The following is a 23,648-nucleotide window of genomic DNA, read 5'->3' as shown; positions in this document are numbered from 1 at the left end:
CGCGTGCGCTTTCGCAAATTTAGCGAGTAATTCTTGTCCCGGGGAGTGTATGCTAGAACAGAGGGGGCATCATATCGGAGCAGTACGATCCAAAATGTTCAAACAGTTTCAAAAGTGGATTTAAAACGCCAGAATGACGCGCGGGACGTGGACTGTATGGAAAGGTGTTAAAAAGTCACTCCTGGTGCGCTTGAAGAGCCACAGTTGAAGCTGTCACATCAGCTATCACACAGATCAGATGTCATCATCAGCTGACACTTCTTTCTTCCTCTTTACGCTCTTCGCTTTCTCTTCTTCTCCCTCAGCCCAGTGCTCCGGGACGGACGTGTTGTGGGGTCTGTGGTGTCCGGTGCTGCGCTGCTTCCTGCTGATGACTCCCGAGCTCTCGCCGCTCCGCTCCCTCTCTGAGGAAAACGCTTTGTGACTCTTCCCAAAGGACTCCCTCCCTCTCTCTCTCTCTCTCTGAGAACCAAACACGGGCTTCTCCCGCCCCAGGGATGTGTGTGTGTGTGTGTGTGTGTGTGTGTGTGTGTGTGTGAGGGGGATCTGGGGGGTGGGGGGGGAGGAGACGCCCCCAAACAAAAGCGAGAGTGGAGTCAGGTCCGCGCCATGCAGCGAGCGGCCACGGAGCTCCTCTCCTCTCCTCTCCTCTCATCTCCTCTCCTTGGCCCGTGTACAGTCTGTACTTGTGAAAGGGAACTTTGCAAAAAAATAATAATAATAATAAAGACGCCTCCTCTGTGTAAATGTGAGGATGAATTGTTGAAAATCGAAGTGGGGAAAGTTTGCCTGTGGTCTGCAGAGTCTCCTGCAGAGAGATGCTCATGATACTGGAACAGACGGGTGGACACACGATCACGACCTAAATGATATCAAACATCTACTGTAATCATGGATATATTAAATATGGAAACAAAAAACACTTTGATTTTGAAAACGAACTTTTCTCATCGCGATCATTTTCTTGAAATGAACTGTCACTGAGGCCTTCAGACTCTTTTCAAGAGGTGACCAGTCTGTGCATCAAACTATTAGACTCGTGTTCGCTGCAGACATTCTATGAATCTGATAGGAAACCTCAGGCTGCACATTCAGATCTGTTTTATTTAGACTAACTGGTTAGGCTCAATTATAAAAGCCATATTTCATCGCCGCAGCATGGCCCTGCTCCCCATTGTCCTCCGTAGGCCTGCTTATTGCAGGCTAGCGCCGCAAGACTCCCAAACAAAAGTGACAATAACAATAATTAGCTCAAAATAACAATGAACATAATTGAGGATAATTGCTACCAGATTTGGCCGCTTTGTCTATCCATGCAGCACCATCTGTTATTTGAAACTATTTATCACGGAGCCTCTCCAAACCAAATACAAACATTAATAGAGAAATCCGTGAAGTCTTTTATTCAAATAAAGGGACAGAGTATTGATCTGTCGAGGTGCAAAAGGTCAACAACTTCTCTATTATTCAGCTGCCTGTGGATGATTGGCAGGGCGGACTGGCGCGCTTCCAGGGTTTAATTCCCAAAGGTTATTGAAAAACTTTCGTGACCTTGATTATGGAGAATACGAGTCTTTTATGCTCCACTTTTCTTCTTATGGAGAGAGAGACAGCGGCACATCAGCCCGGACAGAGGAGACAGATGTGTTAGTGCAGAGGTGTTAACGAGGCGCTGGTGTTTGCATCGATTAGTTTATTATTCTAAATAATTATTAATCCTAATTATTTCTGCATGCGCACACAGTCAAATGTGTCACATTCATTTACATTGAATTCTTTTGCGTGTATGAAACAAAATTATTTTAGATTGATTCAGTTTATTTCAGATTATTGATTTATGAACAGCCTGAAAGATTTGTTAGATTATATTAATATATGTCGATCATGACAGACTGTGAGCACTAAATATGTTGACGATCCTGATGATTTTTATATCTTGAGAATATTTCAAATGACAAATATGAACAAAAAGCTCATTTTAATGTTGACTTGAGCATCATAGATGTCCTCTAATATACATGAATATTAAATATTGAAGATTTCAAACGAAAGATTTAATCATAAAATAGCCAAAGAAGAAGAAAGTGAAAAAACGAGCCCGACAGAAGAGGAACAACATGTCAGATTAAAGAAAACACTAAATATGAACAGGATAGTCACTGCTCACACACTCCCACAGTACCGAGACAGAAATAGTCCGTGTGTGTGTGTGTGTGTGTGTGTGTGTGTGTGTGTGTGTGTGTGTGTGTGTGTGTGTGTGTGTGTGTGTGTGTCTCCAGCGGCGGTTGGTCTCCTGTCTGCTCCAAACTCAGTGTTAAACAGCACAACAGCGCCATCGCGTGTCCGAGCCGTCCATCTACACCGGAACAAACCTGATAGAAGAATCATCTAAAAAAAAAAAATCAGTTATTCCATAAAAATAAGACACATGCACGGTGACAGCTGATGTTATCCTCATGTTTATGTCTCTGTGCCGACAAAACATGTCAGCACTACATTCCACCTCCTTACACAGTGTATATATAGACTCTGCTAAATATTATTTCACACTATTTGAGATGTCGAAGGGGCAGATACAGGAAATCTTTCCTGCCACATGCCATTACACTGTATAATAACAGCTAAAAAAAAATCAGGTCACAATTTAGAGTCACTGCACATTTCTCCTTTCTTACTTTGCACTAAATCAATACTGCCAAACTGCTATATATACTTTTGTACAATATATTTTTTTTACTATTGCCATTTTATTATGTATGGTTTGTTCTTTATATTTTTATTCTTAAGTTGTTGTCTATCGTCACTGTGTGAAATGCTGCTGCTCTGTCTGTCTGTCTGTCTACAATGTCCTTGCTCTGAATTTTTTCAAGTATATGATCCATGAAATGTGTCATTTATTTTATGCATGTACAAAATGTCAAATATAAATATGAAGCCGCCCATGTCCAGCCCCATTAGTCCAGACACCAGATTTTATTACTAGGCCTACCATCCATCCTGTGACAAACAACCATTCACACTCACATTCACACCTACAGACAATTTAGAGTCAACAATTAACCTGTTCAGGTCCATGTCTTTGGACTGTGTGAGGAAGCCGGAGTACCCAGAGAGAACCCACACAGAAAGGCCCCAGCTGAGGTTCGAACCAGGAACCTTCTTACTGTGGCCTACCAATATAATAGTAATAGTAATAACATTAACAATAATTTAACATCTATAAGTTCTGCTACTGCAATATTTTTAGTTGAGTTGTGAACTATTATTCCTCAACTATTTTGATAATCAATTAAATCAGTTTGACAAAAGTCAAAATTTGATTTAGGAATCTTTTTGGAAGGTTTGTCCTGTATGACAGAATCTATTTGAGTCATGGACAAAAAACTTTGGAGGGTGTGGGACTTTTGAACACTCCATAATCCATAATGAAAATTCTCCCCACATTTACATAACATGCTGCAGATCCAAGCATTCAAATGAAACAAAGGCTGAATCCAGAGTGGAGTGGTTAATTTTATTTCTGACATTCAATTGTTGGAAAATAACCAAGGCAAATGCCGGGCACAAAGTCCAAAACCAACTGTGGAGCGTTTTAACAGAATACAACAGGCGTTCAGTCAGCTTTACGGAACAGCCTCTAAATGTGTGTGGGGAAAAATTATCAGAACAAAGACGACAAAATAAAGATGAGTCAGAACAGCAGCCCTGAACATGACCCTGTCAGTCAGAGGCAACAGAACGGGACAGCAGCGCTGCTTATCGAGAAGTGAAATGTGGTCAGAGCGTCTGTGGCAGCTGCAGATTCCATCACTAGATTTGCTTACATTTTCAATGTTAGAGAGTAATGATTTTGTAAAGTATTGTCTCAGAAACATCTGTACTTCAGATGAGAGATTGACTTCAGCCATCATATTAGCAGTAAGTATTCATATTCCTCCTGGTTACTCCATGAAATCTAATGCAGGGGATACACTGCAGCATTTTGGAACTATTAGCTTCTGGACATGCACGATCATTGGAACATTGAGGCTTGTGTTATAGTCTTATTCTCCCAGTAAGTCAATGATGCATTTAAATGTGATGTAAGCTGACATGTATAGTTCATGGATTGATTGACTCTGAATGTGAGCTGACAGAAGGAGCTGCTATTTGTTAAACGGATATTGCTCAACGTGAGGTGCATAAGTGACGGGTTCATGCACGACAAACCTGGACAGTCACTGATGCATTTTACATAAAGTCAATCCCACAGCTGAACTCTCAGAGCTGCTCTGAAATGCAAAGAATGCATTTAAAGATTAAGAAAATATGTAATGTCCATAAGCTTTCTATAGTCAAATATTAAATACTGAACTTAGATTGCCATAAAACATTTGATGTGAAACTGTCCCAGACAGTATGAAGAAATATGTCACAGTTCATAGCCTGGAGAGTGACTGCAACAACACAGTTTCTCCAACATGGAGTATAAACAGAGCAAATGCATCTGGAATCAACAGCTGGCAGGCTTCTCTGGTATCCAGGTATCTATCATTAAATACTGCAGTGCACACTCAGTCAGTTGCCGATGACAGCAGGTGACATTTCATCATGCAGATGATCTCTCTGCTCGACACAGTTCAAATGCTCCACAATGAAAAGGGAGGATGAAGCTGTTTCAAATGTTTGGAACCATTTCAAGTGCTTTGTTTGAAATCAAAGTCGAAAGAATGGAGCTGATGAGGACATGTGAAGTCGCTCAAGAATACAGAAAGTCCTTATGTTCACCGTTTGGTGGAACATGTGCAAAATACATCAAACTCTACATTTCATCTCTTAAAAAAATGAAACACAAACAGTTAAAAAGCATTGGCCAGGTTTGATCCTACATTGATTATGTATTCATTCTCAGCCCTGCAGCCAACCCTTTTTTAATGTCAACAATACAGTCATTCATAGTAATAAGACCTTTATTAATAGTGGTAGTAAGTAATACTGTTGAAGGTTAACTAGTGCGCCTCCTGTCCGTCTGCACCGTGCTGATCCCACTCCTAACAGTAGAGGGCACCAGAGTGATCACACCAGCTTGAGGATGCGTCATACAGACCGGAGATGCAGTAACACTGGCTGGTCTCACAGGTCAGGCGGCTTGGTTTCCCGAAAGCTCCAAACTAAAGTTTGTATTTGCCCACAGGCATGTAAAGTGACAAAGAGTCGAAGCACGAGGACACTTTGGAGAAACCAAGCCCTGATCTTATTTCTATAATCAACACTCCTGTGGTTTAATATATGTTATACAGAGCAACATTTATATACATTACACACAAACAGAGTGGGCTGTTTCCTCGTACACAAACACATCAGAGGGTATTTGGTTGCCGACAGCCACAGAACGACTTTGGAGCGTTGCTAGTATAAATGACATTAGTGCAAATGCAACCCAAAAAAACAAAGAAAGAAAGAAAAAAGCGGAAAAACATTGGTAACAAGGCAGGAGCACATTGGGGACCAACGAATAAATGCTATGGTAACAGTGGCAGCGTGCAAGCTCTACGTATAAGCGTGCATCAGGACTCAGCATTCTCAAGTTTTCTAAATCTTTCAATGAAACCTACAGACTTGTCAACACACACTTCTTCCCCGTTCTGCACCGTTTGTCCCAGGCAAGGGACCGACACAGAGTGTGTGTGTGTGTGTGTGTGTGTGTGTGTGTGTGTGTGTGTGTGTGTGTGTGTGTGTGTGTGTTAGAAAAAAAAAGAAGCTTTCTTATCAAACGGCTCAAGTTGCTGGTAGTAACATTTAGTGGAGCCAAGTGACTGAGCAACAGAACGATAATGGTGGTCTTAGAAAACACAAGGTACTTGATGTGATTGGTTTAGGTGGATGGAGCAAGGTGATTGGCTCTTGCCATAAGAGAGAGGCAAAAATCTCTGGCTCCATGGCAAACTTAAGATGAATGGTCTCAGTGGAACTGGTTTAATGTGTTTGTGAGCTCGGGAAGATGAGTGCGGGTGAGTACCATGAATAAACCAAAGACTACAAAGTTTGGGCTCCTCGCCGGCTCTGTGGGTTCATTTACACTCCACATCGTCACAACAACAAACTGTCACCTCCCTCCTCTCCCTCAGTGTCAGTCCGTCTGCATTGCGTGCTTTCATTAAAGCCGTAATGTAAAAATGACCTTAAAAATAACATCTCTTTAACAGGAATACAAAAGTTTGGCGATGAGGAATAGAATAGTTTTTTTGCTGGGACCAGCCAAACAAGTTTGATTCAAATATTGAAGCAGTATATTAGAGAGCGCTTAACACATGAAAGAAATTCCATGTGAACACAGCATGGATCCTCTGCTTAGCACCAGGCTACAGGTCATGTGATGGGCTCAAGAAACAACATTCAGTTTCTGTTAGTGTATTCACAGATACACACAACTACTGTCATCCAACAGTGAAAACCAAACATCTTCAAACCCATGGAGAGATTTGTACTTCACAAAACAGCTTCACTGTTTAAAATGCAACCATCAATTAGTGCTAGTCTATCAAGGCCCGCTAAACCTCTGACCCATTCCTCCACAGACCATGGCACGTACAGGACTACGGAGAGAACCGAAATACTATGAAACGTACAGCAATGAAGGAGTTGAAGCTGCACACATGAAGGCAGGATGGAAGCAACCATCACATGAAATGTCTGGGACTTAAATGAGCAGGAAAGCATGTCACTACAGATCTAATATTGATGAGAAATCTGAGAAAGAGTGGGGGAAAAAAAAGATGGAGTGATGTGATACTTTCATTCATGATTCACATTCCATGGACAAGGTGTACAACTACCAATTCTTTGTGAGATGAGATTACTGTTTTCTCCTTTTTGTGTCAAGCCTGAATCCCCTCTCCAAAACAGAGGAGGAATAAAATGGAAAAGTTCTGCCAGCCTGAATGAAGTCATTGCTGGCGTGAATGTTGAAGTCACTGAAACAAATTTAGATAAAATGTTCCAAGAAAAATTGCAGCATTTTAATGCTAAATGATGAAAATCTGCTTCGAGATTGTTTTGCATTTTTTCTTGAAAAGTGAAATGGAAGGTTTGGGATTGAATTTCTGACACGATGGGACGGCCAACATTGGAAGAATATAGGCAGAATATTGGCAAATGGAATATTTAGATTGCGTGTTTACATGTGCATGCATGAATGTAGTGTGTGTTACGGTGAGGCTCAGAGGCTGCATGGTGGACTCTGTTCCTCAGAAGGGGAAGTGGGCTGTGATGATAGATCAGTAGATGACTCCTGGCTGTCCAGTAGGACACGTGGGTTTAGCTGAGGGGAAGGTGCAGGTCCAGCAGGGCTCATCTCTGCCCGGGCCAGAGCCTGTGAGGACAAGTGGTGAGAGCTGGAGGTGGCAGGAGGTATGTAAGATGTGTCAGAAGAAGATGAAGAGGGCTCATCTGAGGGCGACTCGTCCTTTGTTTCAGTCACAAGTGGAGAAGGAGCAGTGGAAGATGATGATGAAGACTTGGTCAGGTGCTGGGGAGCAGAGAGCACACCAGAGGCGGAGGTTTCTCCAGCTGACATGATGGGTCCATTATCTCCCTCTTGCTCTTCTGTTCCCTCCTCCTTCCAGTTGTCTCTCTGCTTATTATTGGCTGTGGCTTCATTTTGCCCTACTGGGCTCTGATTGGCTGCAGGGGCGTCTTGGTTGGGCACAGCTGTGGTTGGTGATTGGGTCTTGAGTTGGGAATGACAGAGGGGGCATGTCTCCTGGACATAAAGCCATTTCTTCAGACAGCCAGCGTGGAAGAAATGACTGCATGGAGTGATCACAGCACTGTTCATGTCCTGGAAGAAAGAACACACACACACACACACACACACACACACACACACGTTTAAGTTGAAGTCTGAAATAAAGAGTGGCCATGTTTGCTGTTTAGAAAAACACAAAGTTCATACCTGGTAGCAGATAGCACAGATGTCGTTGTACTGTTCCAGCTGTGTGTCGCTGGCCGTGGGGAGGCTCTTGATCTTGTTTACAGCATCTCTCCTGAGCAGGAAGCTCTGCCAGCCTAGCTGGGCTCTGAGCCAAACGTTATAGTAGGAGTGGACCAGGATGATGGTGCTGCCCATCACGCTCCACTCCCCGAATACAGTCTCTGACACTCCATAACACACCACACACACCGCAACCTGGTAGGGGAGGAAATCCGCAACAGTAAGCTAAATATATCAACGGCACAGATGCAATGTTCTATATCCGGTCTTTGTCACATCACCTTCTCATTTGTGCTCTCTCATGATACTTGATAAGGATAATAATAATAATAATAATAATAAATAATAATAATAATAATAATAATAATGTGTGTGTGCATATGTGTGACACTCACCAGGAACTCCAGCAATCTGTAGGTCCCATTGACACAGTAGATAACTTCATCCATGTTCTCTACTGGAGCCTTACGAAACTCCTCCACCATGAAGAGAACATAGATGAGCAGAGTGCCCAGGACCTGGGAGTGACGGAGGAGAATGGATTAGCAAGTTATAAATACTTATTAATTACTTAGAATGATGTTTGGTACATGATAAACATAATACTGGTGAAGTAAGAATTAGACTGAAACGAGTTTGGTTTTTTGAGCAAAATTAGTGGAGCCACTGACGATGACACCGCGGCAGACTCGCCACTCGGGCCCGGTGCTTCTGCCATGTTGAGTGTGTTGTCTCGCGTTTGTGACTGTAAGATGTGCACGTGTCTGGGTGAGACAGAACTTTAGCAGAAAATACACAAACAGCCAATCAGCTAACAGACGGGCAGACCCAGCGTGCGGAAACAGCCTATCATATCCCCGGACGTCACCAGTAACAGGCAAACAGCCAATCATTCAGCAGCTGTGTAGTTCGGTTACAGTACTTGCCATGTTGGTTTGTTTACAAGGGAGTAGCATGCAGTGAGAAGCCGGGAGGAGCATAGAGGCGGCCGCTTTGTAGAGGAAACTGGCACAGGTAGTATAGTAATCCACGGTAGTACGGTCATGTAGAATTTCTGGTATAGTAGGAACCGTTACGATTTGGCACCGCGGGGTACCGTGGGTATCGTGCAACTCTAGTTCAGTTCAATAATTAATCACAAGGTACAGATGCTTGGATCCTCAATAGCAGCAGATAAAACAGTTTTTGTGTGTGTGAGTTACCTGCAGGGATGTGAGAATGGAGGAGGAGATAATGATGAGGAGCCAGAAGTCCATGTGGAAGAACTGACAGATCATATAGGCCATGTAGGCTGGAAAGATGAGCAAAAAGAGACACAGAGACACGGCTCTGAAGTGCTTCCACAAACTCCTAAAAAGGATGGACAGAGGGAGAGAAGACGATCAGCTGCCAGAACACAAAGAGCTGGCACTTGACATTCCATTTGTTTGCAAGATTGAATATCGTACTTGTCTCTGGATGCTCCCAGTGCCAGGACTATGGGGTCAGCTATCTCCAGCATGGACTGCAGGATGGAAGCAACAACAATGAAGAGGATGATGGAGAGTAGGAAGGCTCGGTGGATGACCTGAAGCTCAATGAGGCCGGTCTGGACAGCAAGGATCAGCAGGGTGATGCCTTCTGTCATCCCCCTGCACAGACAGGAAACAAACTGAAGCCACATGCCAACACACTCTGAATGAGCCCACACACAGACATACCCACTGACTGACCTGTGCATGGTGTTGTCATTCATAAAGGCTCTGTAACCTTGAAGGTAGAACTTGCAGAGTGTAAGAACTCCCAGAGCAATGAATGAGACGGTGAAAACCAGACCCAGCAGGGAGTACGGTGTACTACAACATTCTGCAATACTGCAGACAGGGAGGGAGGAGGAGAAAGGAGGAGAGGAAAGGAGAGTTACAAGATTGGAATATTTCATCATCAGCCTAAAATATTTGCTAAACATAAACTCAGATTCTAATTCAATAGTCCTGTTTTAGCATATTAAATAATACCATAAGAGCAGAATACTGATCTGACTCCTACAAACTGAGCAGTTCAACATAAAAGTCAACATATCGTTAGTTTAACACTGATGCACGTACATGTAAGGTAATGCTGCCGTGAGCTTTAGTATCATCACTTCAGCTGTAGAAATAAAACGGTGGTATCACCGGTCAAAGACAAAATATCTCCACAGTTACTGGCCAGTTTGCATGACATTTGTTATGGAGATCCACAGTCACACAGTCTAGTGATGCCATAAGGTAAAACTGACCAACCCTTTAATCCATGCCAAAAACTAATGGCCTGTTTTACATTAAACTTGTACTGTGAGCTTTACTGCTATAGTACTGTATGTGTCTGTCCCAGTTTAGTACCACAAAATATTTTGTGTATGGTGTGTATGTACTTACCTGGTAAGAAAGAGGAAAAGGAGCCTCTCTCTTGAGGTAGGCTGGTCTCTGGTGCTGAAGTAGGAATAGATCTGCAAAGCAAACAGCAGTAGCCAGAAACACATGAAGAGAACTGGAAGGACCAGCTGGTTCCATAGAGACATTCCCAAAGCTAGCAGCCCGTAGACTTCCACCACCTGTGGAGGCAGATAAAAGAGTGAAGAGATGGAGGTAACTGGAACAAAAACAGAATGACATTAATTACATAAAGAATGTAAAAAGAGCTTATGGGCCACAAATCGAGTTCATTACCTGAGCCAGCTCCCTGTAGGCAGTCTTGGCCAGGTTGTATGGTACCAACAAGTTAGAAGCCAGGAAGTAAATGACCTCCAGGCCTGTGAAGATCATGGAGAACTTATTGATGAAGACAATGGTCTCCAGTGGGACCAGGCACAGTCTGGCCACCAGAGGGAGGAGGTGAGCAGAGAAAAGCCAAATCCTCTTGGTCTGCATCACACAGGAACACAGCGTACACACCACAAGCTGACCTGAAACAAGATGAAAGAAGATGAGTCTGAAAGAAGACGCATGTATACAAACACAAACACATAAGCACGATTGTCTTTGTCTAGTTAAGAGCTCAAGTACCATGTTTTACAATCTGTACAGGGAGTGACACCCTCTGTCCTTAGACCCTCGGTTCGAGTAAGGAAAAACTTGCCCACAAAAACCTTTAACAGGGAAAAAAGGTGGAAGAAAGAGCCACAGAGGAGGGATCCCTCTCCCAGGATGGACAGACGTGCAATAGATGTCACAGGAGATGTGTACAGGACAATATATCCCCCTCTCTCTCTGTGTCACTGTAACCATGTTATTTTCCCTTTCTCAGGCTTTCACTATGCAGTGAAATCAGCACTCAGTATGTTCTATTTATAGCACGGGAGACTCCACATCTACTCCAGATGAAGTAAGATGTAGTAAGATGGAACCAGGCCCTGTGGATCCAGGAACAGAGCAGATCATTACATGGAGCAGTTTCACAGTAATAGGAGCAGTGATGATTAGAGATGACCTCCCAGGGATGTGTTCGAATACAGTCGTCCCTCGCTATAACGTGGTTAACTAATTTTTTTAGTGTAATTTTGCATGCTTTATTTTACAGCGTACTGTGCAGTATGAACCCACATTGTGTTCTGCGTCCTAAATTGGCTAAGGGAGAACCTCACACGTGTTCTGCGTCCTGATTAACTAAGGGAGTACTGTACAAAATGCATGTTAAAAAGGTGTATAAAAGTGTATGGTTAGGGGTTTTACGGCCGTAAAACGTATAATAATTGTAAAACTTACTTCGCGGATTTCGTTTATTGCGGGTTATTTTTAGAACATGTCCCCCGCGATAAACGAGGGACCACTGTATAGCCAAACAATTTTAGCAATACTCTATTAAAGCCGTACAGATGCTGATCTTTCTGCATCACAGATGAGTTACAGAGCTTGCTTAAGGAGGATGGATTCTCACTGTCAGACTTAAGTAGAAATGTAGTCCCTCTGCTTGCTATATTGCAGGACAGATCATTTTTCTATCCACATGCAACCACAGAGAACACATGAAGAGAGAGAGGAAATTGAAATAGAGGTAGAGGTGAGTTAATAAAGGAGCTGCTGAACTGCATCCACCTGCCTACGTTTGGGTTTGTGCGTGATGCATTCATGACTCGTCATGTATACTGCACAAGTGTGTCTTTACGCATCTCTGTGTAATATTATACCTATGAGAGCAGTGGTGAATCTGTTCATGGACAGAGGTTCCAGGTAGACAGGTCCTTCAAAGCCAGACTCCAGTTCACTGCGGACATAATCCCTGACAAAGAGAGGTCACAATGCTCAATTTACAGGGAAATCTATTGTCACTTCCGAGATACACTGACCTATAGCTCAACACAAATATTTTTAGCCCCTTATCTGACCCAGCACAAAGGAACAATGATAGTAGCTGTGCATATATTTTGTGGGTAAATGCATTAAACCACACAGGAAATACCCCTGAAGAGTATGGTGTCAAAATCTCATCAAAACAATGATAATGTTAACTGACAGTATGGCTTACATTAACTGTGTCTGTCTGACAGACTTGTACCACCTATATTTAAACAGTCCCCATGGGACAGCTTTTATCATAAGTCTGTGTGTGGGGGTGTGTGTATGTGTCGGTGTGGGTATATACACCTTGAGACTTGGTGACCAGCAAACAGCAGAAGGGCCGTAAGGACATATAGGTAGAGTTTAACCAGGTGCTGACGAGGAAGAGTCAGGAGCACCAAACTCAGGATGTAACCTGCAAGGTAGACACAGACAGACACCATCAAAAACAGTGTCAAGTTAAAAAGTAAGAATGCACACAACATGAAACATCTTTCGTGCACTGTCTGTCTGTCTCTGTGTCTGTGTCTGTCTCTGTCTCTGTGTCTGTCTCTGTGTCTGTGTCTGTGTCTGTCTCTGTCTCTGTCTCTGTGTCTGTCTCTGTGTCTGTCTCTGTGTCTGTCTCTGTCTGACTGACTGACTGACTGACTGACTGACTGACAGTCAAACACTGCTGCCAACAGGCTCTTCATACAATGGTTCATTACCTAAAACTAATCCCAAAACTCCTCAGTGCATAGCAAGACTTCCTTTTACTGCCTCTCTCCTATTTTATTCTGTCTGTCCATCCACAGCACTCATCAGCACATACCAAGCCTATTGGCTCATGAACTAACTGCAGCCAAGTCCGACAGCACACACAGAAACACTGTGCCTGTCTTTGATTTGAACTATTTTGTCTTAGCTAGCTCAATCACAGTCAGGATTAAGGGTAGGCAGTGAAGGGTTCACACCACAGACTGATTTTCAGCACTTCCTTGTCACTGGAAAGACACCTGACTGGCTCCCTGTGCGTGACATTGTAAATGAATAACACCTGTTAAAAACCTCTGTCATTACTTAGATAACATAACATAACATATTTGCTAATCAACATTTAAGTATAAAAGACCACAAAAAAAGGCAAAAATCCAGTTAAAGTTTAACCCTGGAACACAACTAAGTAGAGTGCTTTTAAAGTTCTACCACACTGAAGGTTCATCACTTGACCCTCTTTAAATCTTGTTTTGTTTGTCTGAAAGTGAGCACAATATGTATCACTTGTGTATTCTTGTGAAATTTGGTGGATGAATGCACTTTGACCTGAGGATGAAATGCAGTGGTGAGCCAAATATGGGATTGCCACTCTGTATTTAGATGAACTATACTGCTAAGAGATACAGACTTGATTTCAGTTCTTTTCAAATCTATTCACCTTGCTCTGCTTATTGGTGGAAATCCAGAGAAGGATCATGTCCTTGTCAATGCACTAGAAATTATTGCTGCAGAACAGTGTTAACCTCCACTTGCAATATTCTCTCCTTGTGAAGCTCTTCACTTGGAGGTGAAGATAAATGCAAGTGGAGAATCAGTCAACCCAGCAATTGGAGTAAAGCGGCTGGAAAACAGCTCAGGGATGACACTGTTTACTGTTCTGTTGACGAGAGCTACCTACACACTTAATACTGATCTGATATTAGCACAAACTGGCACACGCTGACTCACTCTGCTGGGATAAAGACCACACAGCTGGAGGCCGAAAACCAGTCACATCCATATTTGTCATTTTATCATTGGGTAAACCAGGTAGTTCTGATCATAGTTCACTTGTCATCATGCCAAACAACTCTTCCTGACTATCCTGAAATCAATACAAAGCACCTCATGGAAAGTGACAGGGATGTGTACAGGGGGATGGCACTGCTCAATGGAAAGTAAAAGCAAAGACATACATGCAGGTCCAACCTAGAGAGGTAAAATTGTGACTGTTGGAACTTCAGCTACTGATAAAGCAGCCTGTAGCTGATAGCCCAGTCAAATAGTTCAAACAAAACATCCACTGCAAGTCATGAGAACAACTGACATGTCAACCGCTACAGCTTTTTGATACAGGTGTTACTTTATCAAATGAATGTAGACATTTGTATAATGTGTTTGCTTTAGACTTATCCTTTAAGAGGTGTTAATGAAGGAAGAATAGGCTGTGGGTGTGTTTGCATGTGTGTGTGTGGCACCCAAACTTACCTACGTAATGCAGGTAGAGTGCCAGGTATTTGTACTGAAAGAGCGGGTTGTTGGAGAGGCTGGAGCGCTGAATCTTCTGGAAGAATGAGCTGACGTCCCAGCGGTACAGGACATCTAGCAGCATGATGCTGGGAACACGCAGACCCACATTGAGCACTGCCTCTACACGGTCCTTCACTGCCATGACCTCAGCTTGAACTCTGATCAGCAGGCAGAACTGACCACTAAGACGGGATGTGAACAGTGGGTGCTCTGCAGGGAAAGAAAGACAAAAAACAGAGATGGAAATATAACTGGATGCAGGACAGAAACAAAGCGGATACAGAGCATGAGGGCAAGAAATTGGGAAAAGATGAAAGCCAATCAGCAACCTAAGAATAGTGTGCAGAGTGAAGGGAGGTCAAGACATAGAGAGAGACAGATTAAAGTAGAACTAGAGTTGTTCCGATTCCGATACCAGTATCGGAAATTGCTCCGATACTTCGGTATTGACAGGTCACTGTAAGCACACCCACAGCTGTTTGTAAAAGCTTCTCTAGTCCAACATTCATCATGGGGTCGGGTCAGGTCGTCGTCGTCATCATCATCATCATCATCATGCAGTCTGGAGCTTCTACAGCTGTCAAGAGCAAAAGTCTCAACAATTGTGCTGAAGTAGAAGGTTAGCAAAAAAAACAAAAAAAACATCAAGGCCTGTGAACCATGCATCTCGATCAGCATACAGACTGATGAGTCTGTATGTTCCACTCACAGCTGGGCTCAAACACACACATTGAAGCGTGCAGTACAGTAAATATAGTGAGTATGTGGAGTGTCTTAAAATATTACTATGGCTGGCAGTATACATAAACTACCCAGCAACAGCCAACATTTTCCTGCATTTGGCAGATGGGTGGTGTGAACATCCCATCCTTTTAACAATAACTGGGCCTATTCATATTTGGAGCTAAAGGTGTAAACAAATGTGTAGATCTACTTTCAGAATCACTGAAGAATACAATAACAAATTAAAGCTGCAAGCAGCGATGGTCGGGCCCTCGCATATGTGCGCACGTCGAAATGTGGGCACGTCGAAATGTGCGCACGTGGAAATGTGCATAGAGCACCACGCCCACACAGTTTCCCTAAAATTCATAAGGAAATGTGCATAGAGCGCCACGCCCACACAGTTTCAAATTCATAATTTTGATAACTTTTACTCAGGAAGTCTATATGAACACTCCTACCAAGTTTGAAGTGAATTGGATACAATCCCTAGGAGGAGTTTGTTCAAATATGACCCCTTCTCAACCATGCCGAAACACAGAAAATGGCAATTTTAATTTCTTAAATATCTGGCTTCCTGTTCATTGTAGGAAACAAGAAGTTTCAGACAGCTCTGAGAAAGTATATAGAATCACAACATGTGAGTGTCTGAGAATCACAAGCAATCAGTAGGGGATTCGTGGTGATTTTTTCTTTGAGTGATTTTTATGGATCGCCACGCCCAAACCGTTTCCTCAAAATTCATAATTTTGATAACTTTTACTCAGGAACTCTATATGAACACTCCTACCAAGTTTGAAGTGAATTGGATGAAATCCCTAGGAGTTCAAACATGACCCCTTCTCAACCAGGCCGAAACACAGTAAATGGCGATTTTCATTCTTAAATATCTCGCTTTCTGTTCATTGTAGCCCATTGCTCCAAGAGACTGTTTTGTAGGTCTTGCCATGTTCTACAATTTGGCTGAGTTTCATAATTCTGTGTCCAGAACTGTAGCGGGGCTGTTCGAAAGAAAAATTCAAGGGGGCACTATAGAGCGCTTTTGCCCCGCCCCCTAATTAATTATGCAACCGAATTGTGCATAATATTGGTCTTAACAAGCACAAGAAGTTTCAGACAGCTCTGACAAAGTATATGATAGCCCCACACTGAAAATCAGCCCAAAAGTAAATGGAGTCTCATTTTTTTTTTAAAATCGTCAGCGTTGACTTTGACGTGCCATCACGGCTACGCCCTCTGATAAAAAGTTGTGATTTTGATAACTTTTCATTGTCGAGGCCTTGAGAACACACACGCCAAGTTTCAAGCACATCGGATCAAATCCCTAGGAGGAGTTCGTTCAAATGCGACCCCTTGAAATGACCCCAAAACCCGAAAAGTCCAAATTTGACAAAAATTGACAAAAACGTGGATGAAACCGTGGCGAGGGGCACCACCAAAAACGCACACCTAGGTGGCGCTGTCGAGGCATATGTGCACATCCATGTGTGAGACCCCCAAAATGCAAAATTTTACACCTGACATGGGAGGGATAGGCAAATTTTAAAGTTTTCGGGGGGATATGGGCCGTTGAAAATGCGATTTACTCTTAAACGTCGTTCAGCGTTTCGAAATCCAATAGGGCCTCGCCCCAGCGTGCTGTGCTCGGGCCCTAATAAGTCTTATTAAAGAGTTTAAACATTCAGTGAAGTCATGGAATAATGTTAGCATAATGGGAGAACAAACCATAAACAGCACACATTTTATAAGATCAAACCAATACTCAGAAATACTTGTTGAAACATTGTGAGACCACTTTACAAAGAGTGAACAGACATCTAGACAATGATGCTGAGACACACCAGTGAGAAGAAACAAGTGGTCCACATGACTGAGGACACACATGGCACAACAAAACAAACCCTCTCAAGTCACATAAGACACTCTTTTTGGACTTGGTACTGAGAGTTGGTTATGAAAGCTAAATTATGTCTAGAAGTACACTACTGAAATGATTTCCTGCAACAAGGTCAAAAAGTGCTTTATGCTGTGTCCCCAATGTTTGACAGCAGGGGGAGTCAATTATATATTCAAGCAGCATTGTCATTGTATCAACATCTGCACTGTGTGAAGTCAACCACTCAAATCAAACAAAGAAGGCTATAATTCAACGTAGGGCTGCACGATATGGCCTATAACCAATATCTCAATATTTTTAAGCTATATCGCGATACACGATATATATCTCGATATTTTTATTTCTCCTGTAAATCACTATGAATGTTAAATTCAATCTTTTGATGCAAAAAATAACATCAGTATGATGATTCAAGTAGACCCTCCTAGATTAGTAACGGCTGCGCCGCGTTTTAGCTGCGTCCTCTGCCCTGCGTCAACTCACACCAGGCGCGTCTTGGCAGCGTTGCGAGCCGGCCGTATTCACGCGAGATCACGAGATCACGCAAGAATCCTGGACGTACGCGAGACCCCGCGATAAACTGTGTATAAAGAAAAACAACAACAACAAACAGCTGACTTTGCTTCTCCGACGTGGAGGAGATTATAAAAAGCATGTGTTGTGTCTTAAATGATTGTGTGTTGTTCCACTTCAACAATTAGCCTCTCATCGTTCATGTTAAGACCCTTTGATTGATTGACTGATCACCTGGTGCCACCCGTCATGACGTAACGTTGATGTGAAATCATGATAAGCTACATGAACTGCGTATTGTGTTTTATTTTGAAAGGGGGCGGAAGTTTATAACGTTTATAACGATTCTGTGTCGGATTTCCTGTCTGGTGCGATCTGCTCTGGTGAAATTTACGAGGTTTAGCAGCGGCTCGCGTCAAAAATAAAATTGCTATGGAATGCTCGCGCCACGGAGCATCCCAAAAGCGACTCTCCACAGCGTGCCCTGTGTGAGTGCTCTCATTGACTAGACTGGCAGCTATCTGCGCCGGTGACTGCGGCGCAGCTGGGTGCGTACGCCTCCGGAGTGGGCCAGTGGGCCTTGTCTCACCTCACTTGATACAGAAAGTACGCATGCGCGCAGGGGATTTTTCTGGGTGGGCGGGGAAGTGTGCTGCGTGCTGTGAAGAGCACCAGGAGTGAGTGACACAGGCAAAACTCCGGAGAATTAAATGCTGACGGCTTAAAACATTTACGTGACAAGTACTCGATGGTTGCGATATAGTAATTTCATACATCTCACGTAGAACAAGCCACGATATATCGAGTATATTCGATATATTCGATATATCGCCATATATCGAGTATATTCGATATATCGCCCACCCCTAATTCAACGTCATGGCAACAATATTTATTTTCAGTGACACTCTGGACTCTGCAGAGCTACATACAATAAGAAATAATAAATCAAATAGATAACATATAAATAATAAAAGTCAAAGCAAAGTCAATTTGACATTCAACTGAGAATTATAAATAAAACGTACTTTAACAACAACAACAACAACAACAACAAGCCCTGGCCAATCAGAGGCAGACAGGATGTCTCTTTAGCTGAGTAGCGGTGTAGAAACACTACCAGAAAAGAGAGTCGGCGGTCAAAATGTAATCTCTACCAAAACTGAATAAAACTCAATAATATGTTGTTTCAGGCTCTGGGTCCAGACAGGACAGAGAATGGGTCTGGACCCAGACCACAGTCCGCCTATTACTGACCTGTGGTTTAGTGCGTTTGTGCAGTCAGGTATCCCATTCAACAAAACCAAGCACACTGCCACAAAAGTCTCTCTTCCCTCACTTCACAGTGTCATGTTCCTCTCTGCTGCTCATTCAGGAATGCAAGAAACATGTTGTAACTGCCTCACCCACAACTGTGACTAGCATAAGTTAAAGCGATCAGTCAATAATCAATCTAGACATGAGTACATACACTCCAAGACTCCAGGCCTTTGTGTTAAGAACTTAATAAACTTCATGTGAGCACTGAGCAAACTCCTGTGAAAAGAAACTTTTTGGTAACTCTATGAGGTGTGCAGGTGTGACTCAATGTGAGGCTACACAAATCACACACATTAAAAAAAAAAAGTGCTTTTTTGCAGATATAAGATATATATATATATATATATATTATATATATATATATACCACTTTATAGTGGTGGGTCAAAATGTTACATTACAGTAAATAATATTTAATTAACAGATATGGATATCTGTGAATCAAAAGTGCTTCATCATATTGATGCAAAAACTGTAAATCCAATATTTCCATAAATCTGTCCTACTCATTGATTTACAACACAGCCCTGCTCCTATGATCAGAAATATTAAGAGGGGTACTTCTATGTATGACAAAATCTCTCATTGATATAATTTCTGTCATCTCACAGCATACACTGTCACAGTAAACATTTAACTTTGAATTATTGAGTGTACTGCTGCAACATTAATTTATATGCACAAATTCAAAAAGAAAATAATTATGATGGATCGTTACTCAACTTACATCAACACAGATTAAGTGACAGGCCACATATTTATGAATGAAAATGTAAGAAAGAAATCTGACTGTATGTGAAATCATTCACAGAACATTTGTGTCCAGGTCATTAACAACATTAACACAATAAGACTGCAATGATTAACCAGGCTTTAACATGTCAGTCATAAAGGCTCAGTGTAAGTGAGAGAAACACTCAGTGAAGTAGTGGTGAGTTAAGAGTTTTCAGTGCAACACAAAGCAATGGCAACAAAGCAGGAAAAGGAGCTTTACACCGTTAATGCTCACCAAAACAGCACGTAACCCCCACACGAGCAAAACACCTACATAAGTTACCTTCTTTCTGCAATGCATTATAATCAAATCATTTTTCAGACTGCTGTCATAGCATCCAATCACTGCAGCCCTACTGCACAATATTATGTTGCTTATTCTTCTGTTAGATTGAATTTTATTTTCTTTCTTCTAAGAAAATTAGATTTACAGTTGTTGCTGCAATGCAAAATGTCCCATCAGTCAAATGAATAGAGCACTAAATCAGAACAGTTTTCTCTCATGGAGCGGCTGTGACTCAGGAGGTAGAGCCACTAGTTGTTGACTAATCAGATGTGTGGTGGTTCATTCTATACGTCCAAGTGTCCTTTGGCTAGATACTGAACCCCAAATTGCTCCTGATGCATCAGTGTGTGAATGTGTGTGAATGGGTGAATGAGATATGTACTGTAAAAGTATATAAGTACAGACTATTAACCATCAAAGTATAATCAATAAAAAGGGCTGATTCAAATCTCATGGAAGCTAAACTGTGTACCCATCCACTTAAAACTGTCAATAAGCGAAACAGTGAAAGCAGAAATAATCTCATGGTGATCACAGTTACTCTAAGGTAATCTGAGTCTACTGCTGCGGTCTGCTCCTCTCTTATGACTCGTCTCACTCAGCATGATGATTTCTAAAAAACAGAATATATCAATCAAAACAGATTGAAACTATTCTTGGATGTTCTTGGATGCTCAGCGCGTGTTGTTTCACAGCAGAATCAAGTCTGATCACTCCATCCTGATCTTCTGATGTGACATCCAAGTTTCCACAATTCCCCAGGCTACTTTAAAGTCGCCACTAGCAGTTTCCATCCATTAATATCCCCGCAGTCCGTGAGAACTTACATAAGAATGAATTCAACACGACCATCACCGGCCAGAGAGAGATCACTTCGCAGAGTACGAGCTTATATAACGCGGCCGTTCCGCTGTATTTGTCTATCTGTCGTAATCCATTAACAGCTGCGGGGCGTGCGGTGGTCGGGCTTAGTCTGAATAGGTGTGTTTATACAATTGCCTACTTAACCGAAACACCGGCGCTACAAACGTTCTGGATGAGTGCGTGCAGCATCGACTGTGCTAGGACATGAACTCTAGTAACCCCGCTGTCTCAACGGAAGAAGAACCTCTCCGCTCCGCCGCAAAACACCGCAGCTCTTCGCTAACTACGTGTGTTTGGATACTGCGGTACAATAAACCGTCGACCAAACAAATCGGCTTCTCAAAGCGCGGTGTGTCGAGTCCGTTATGTAACGTTAGCTGTGGCAGATTGCGTGCTGTGTGGAGATGATGAGCTGCACTGAGCGAGCAGCAGGCACGGCGCCAGCGATTCAAGCTAACGCAGTCAGCTAGCATCGCTGTCAGTTAGCCACTGTCAACAAGCAGCCTTACATAAAGTCAGCGCACACGTCCCGAGGCGTTAGCCCGGGGATAACGACACCACTTCTGTCCACACACGTTAACATGAGAGCAAACGGAGTCTGCTTCAACAAACTGAAGATTAGCAGTGCACTGCCCGCCCCGACACACACACAAGTCAACTATAGCGTTAGCCTAGCTAGCAAGAGACATACCGAGCTCGTTATGGCGCCCAGCCAAGACTAAAGAAAAAAAAAAGAGAACTTACATCTGAAGGACGATGTTCGCAATATGTACAACGGTTTCGGGATGCTTTTCGGGTCGGATATCGACCATTTTAACTAGGCACCGCCCGAGTTAACGGTCCTCTAACAGGGAGAGCCTCACACTCAAAGGATGCGGCCGATCCGCTCATCTCAGCCAGCAGCCATTACCCTCGATACAGAGGAGGGAGAACCGGGCATGCGCAGTGCAGGCTGTGCGTTCAGGCTTTGTCCCTGGCAGAGCAGAGCAGAGCCGGACACTGAAACTTCTTCTTCTTCTTCTTTGGTGTTTTACGGCAGTCTGCATCCTTATAGTTGCATATACCGCCATCTTCTGGACTTTACTTTTTTACTATTTAATTTCCTTTCCCTTTAAATTCTTTTTATTAACCCAGTTGAAACCAGATACCCCATTATGATTTTCCTCCCTTCTCTACATTTCCCACATTCTATTATACTTTTGAAGCTTTTCTCCACTGCTCCTGTCCTCCGCAACCCTGCCATCATCTCGTCCCTCTCCCTTTCATATCCATGACATTCAACCATCACATGCTCCACTGTCTCTCTCCCCCCACAGCTACATAGACCAGTTGGATGTTTCCCTATTATGTTGAGTGTGCTATTTAATCTACTGTGCCCTATTCTTAATCTGCTCATTGTCACCTGTTCCACTCTGCTACCTCCACAACATCCCACCTCACCTACTTCATCTTGTAGTTTATATAAATGTCTCCCCTTTTCCTGGATTTTCCAATATTGTTTCCATTGATTAATTATTTCTTTCCATATTAAACTTTTCCCTTCTGCTTTTGATAATTTTACTTTCATTTCCACCTCTTCTTTCTTTGCTGCCTCCTTTGCCATTTGATCTGCTTTTTCATTTCCTTGTATTCCTAAATGAGCTGGTACCCACATGAATGTTATTTCCCTCCCCTGCTGTGCTAATCTGGATGTTCTCACCATTATTTCATATAATATTTCCCGATGTGATTTTGCTGTTCTGTTTTTAATGCTTAAGAGTGATGAGATTGAATCGCTACATATGATTATCTTCCTGTCCGCCCTGTCCTCCACCCATTCTATTGCCAATACTATTGCACAAAGTTCCACTGCATATACACTTAAATGATCTGAAGTTCTTTTTAATACTTTGTTATTATGACTAGGAACCACTACTGCTGCACCTGTTGCTCCTGTTTTTGGTTCTTTTGATCCGTCTGTATATAAATAAATATATTCCCCATACTTTTCATCTATATAGTTATAAAATTCTTGTACCAAGTCCACTGTTTTATTTCTTCTTTTAATGTCCCATATTTTTAGATCTACACTTGCTTCGTGTAATGTCCATTCGGGTATTGTCGTCCACAGAACTGTTGGGCTGACTTCTATTTCCTTTACTTTTAGTTGCTCTACTATTCCCTCACTGACCCACCCAAAGCTTGATTTTTGCTCTCTCCCCTTTTCCCAACACATTTCCAAGACTCTTTTTGTTGGATGGTCTTCCTTATGTCCTTTTAAATTTATCCAATAATTGGCTATTAGCTGCTTTCTCCTTACCCATAATGGCATTTCTGCTGCTTCAACCTGAAGGGAACAAACTGGAGCTGTTTTCATTGCTCCGAGACATATTCTTACTGCTCGTGACTGAATAATATCTAGCTGTGATAACACTGATTTAGCTGCTGATCCGTACCCCACACTACCATAGTCTATTCTAGATCTTATTAATGCTACGTATATATATTTTAAGGACATAAAATCAGCTCCCCAATTTAGCCCAGTCAAACATCTCATAATATTTAACACTCCCTTACTTTTTTTAACTATTCCCTTCACATGTTCTTTCCATGTTAATCTAGAATCAAAAATCACTCCCAAGAATCGCATACTGTTTACCCTTTCTAAATTCTTTCCATATAAGTTTAACTTTTTATTTTCACTGATTTTCTTTTTTGAGAAGAACATTACTTTACTTTTTTCCACCGAGAATTTAAA

General features: G+C 42.4%; 1 protein-coding gene across 1 annotated transcript; it reads right to left on the bottom strand.

Annotated features, from left to right (window-relative positions):
* Positions 1-3,493: 3,493 nt before the first annotated feature.
* LOC104932449 (RING finger protein 145) lies at positions 3,494-21,920 on the bottom strand. The gene is made up of 12 exons (XM_019253185.2): positions 21,656-21,920; positions 14,494-14,745; positions 12,577-12,685; positions 12,120-12,211; positions 10,663-10,898; positions 10,372-10,547; positions 9,685-9,825; positions 9,421-9,603; positions 9,175-9,322; positions 8,368-8,490; positions 7,934-8,167; positions 3,494-7,819 (listed from the first exon to the last, which is right to left on the bottom strand). Exons 2-12 carry the CDS (start codon positions 14,675-14,677, stop codon positions 7,199-7,201), a joined length of 2,247 nt encoding a protein of 748 aa, XP_019108730.2. The 5' UTR covers positions 14,678-14,745; positions 21,656-21,920; the 3' UTR covers positions 3,494-7,198.
* Between the last annotated feature and the right edge of the window lie 1,728 nt (positions 21,921-23,648).

This window comes from Larimichthys crocea, chromosome XXII, assembly GCF_000972845.2.
Source record: "Larimichthys crocea isolate SSNF chromosome XXII, L_crocea_2.0, whole genome shotgun sequence".
Lineage (NCBI taxonomy): Eukaryota > Metazoa > Chordata > Actinopteri > Sciaenidae > Larimichthys > Larimichthys crocea.
The sequence above is the reverse complement of the archived record's forward strand: the minus strand, read 5'-3'. Positions and strand labels throughout refer to the sequence as shown.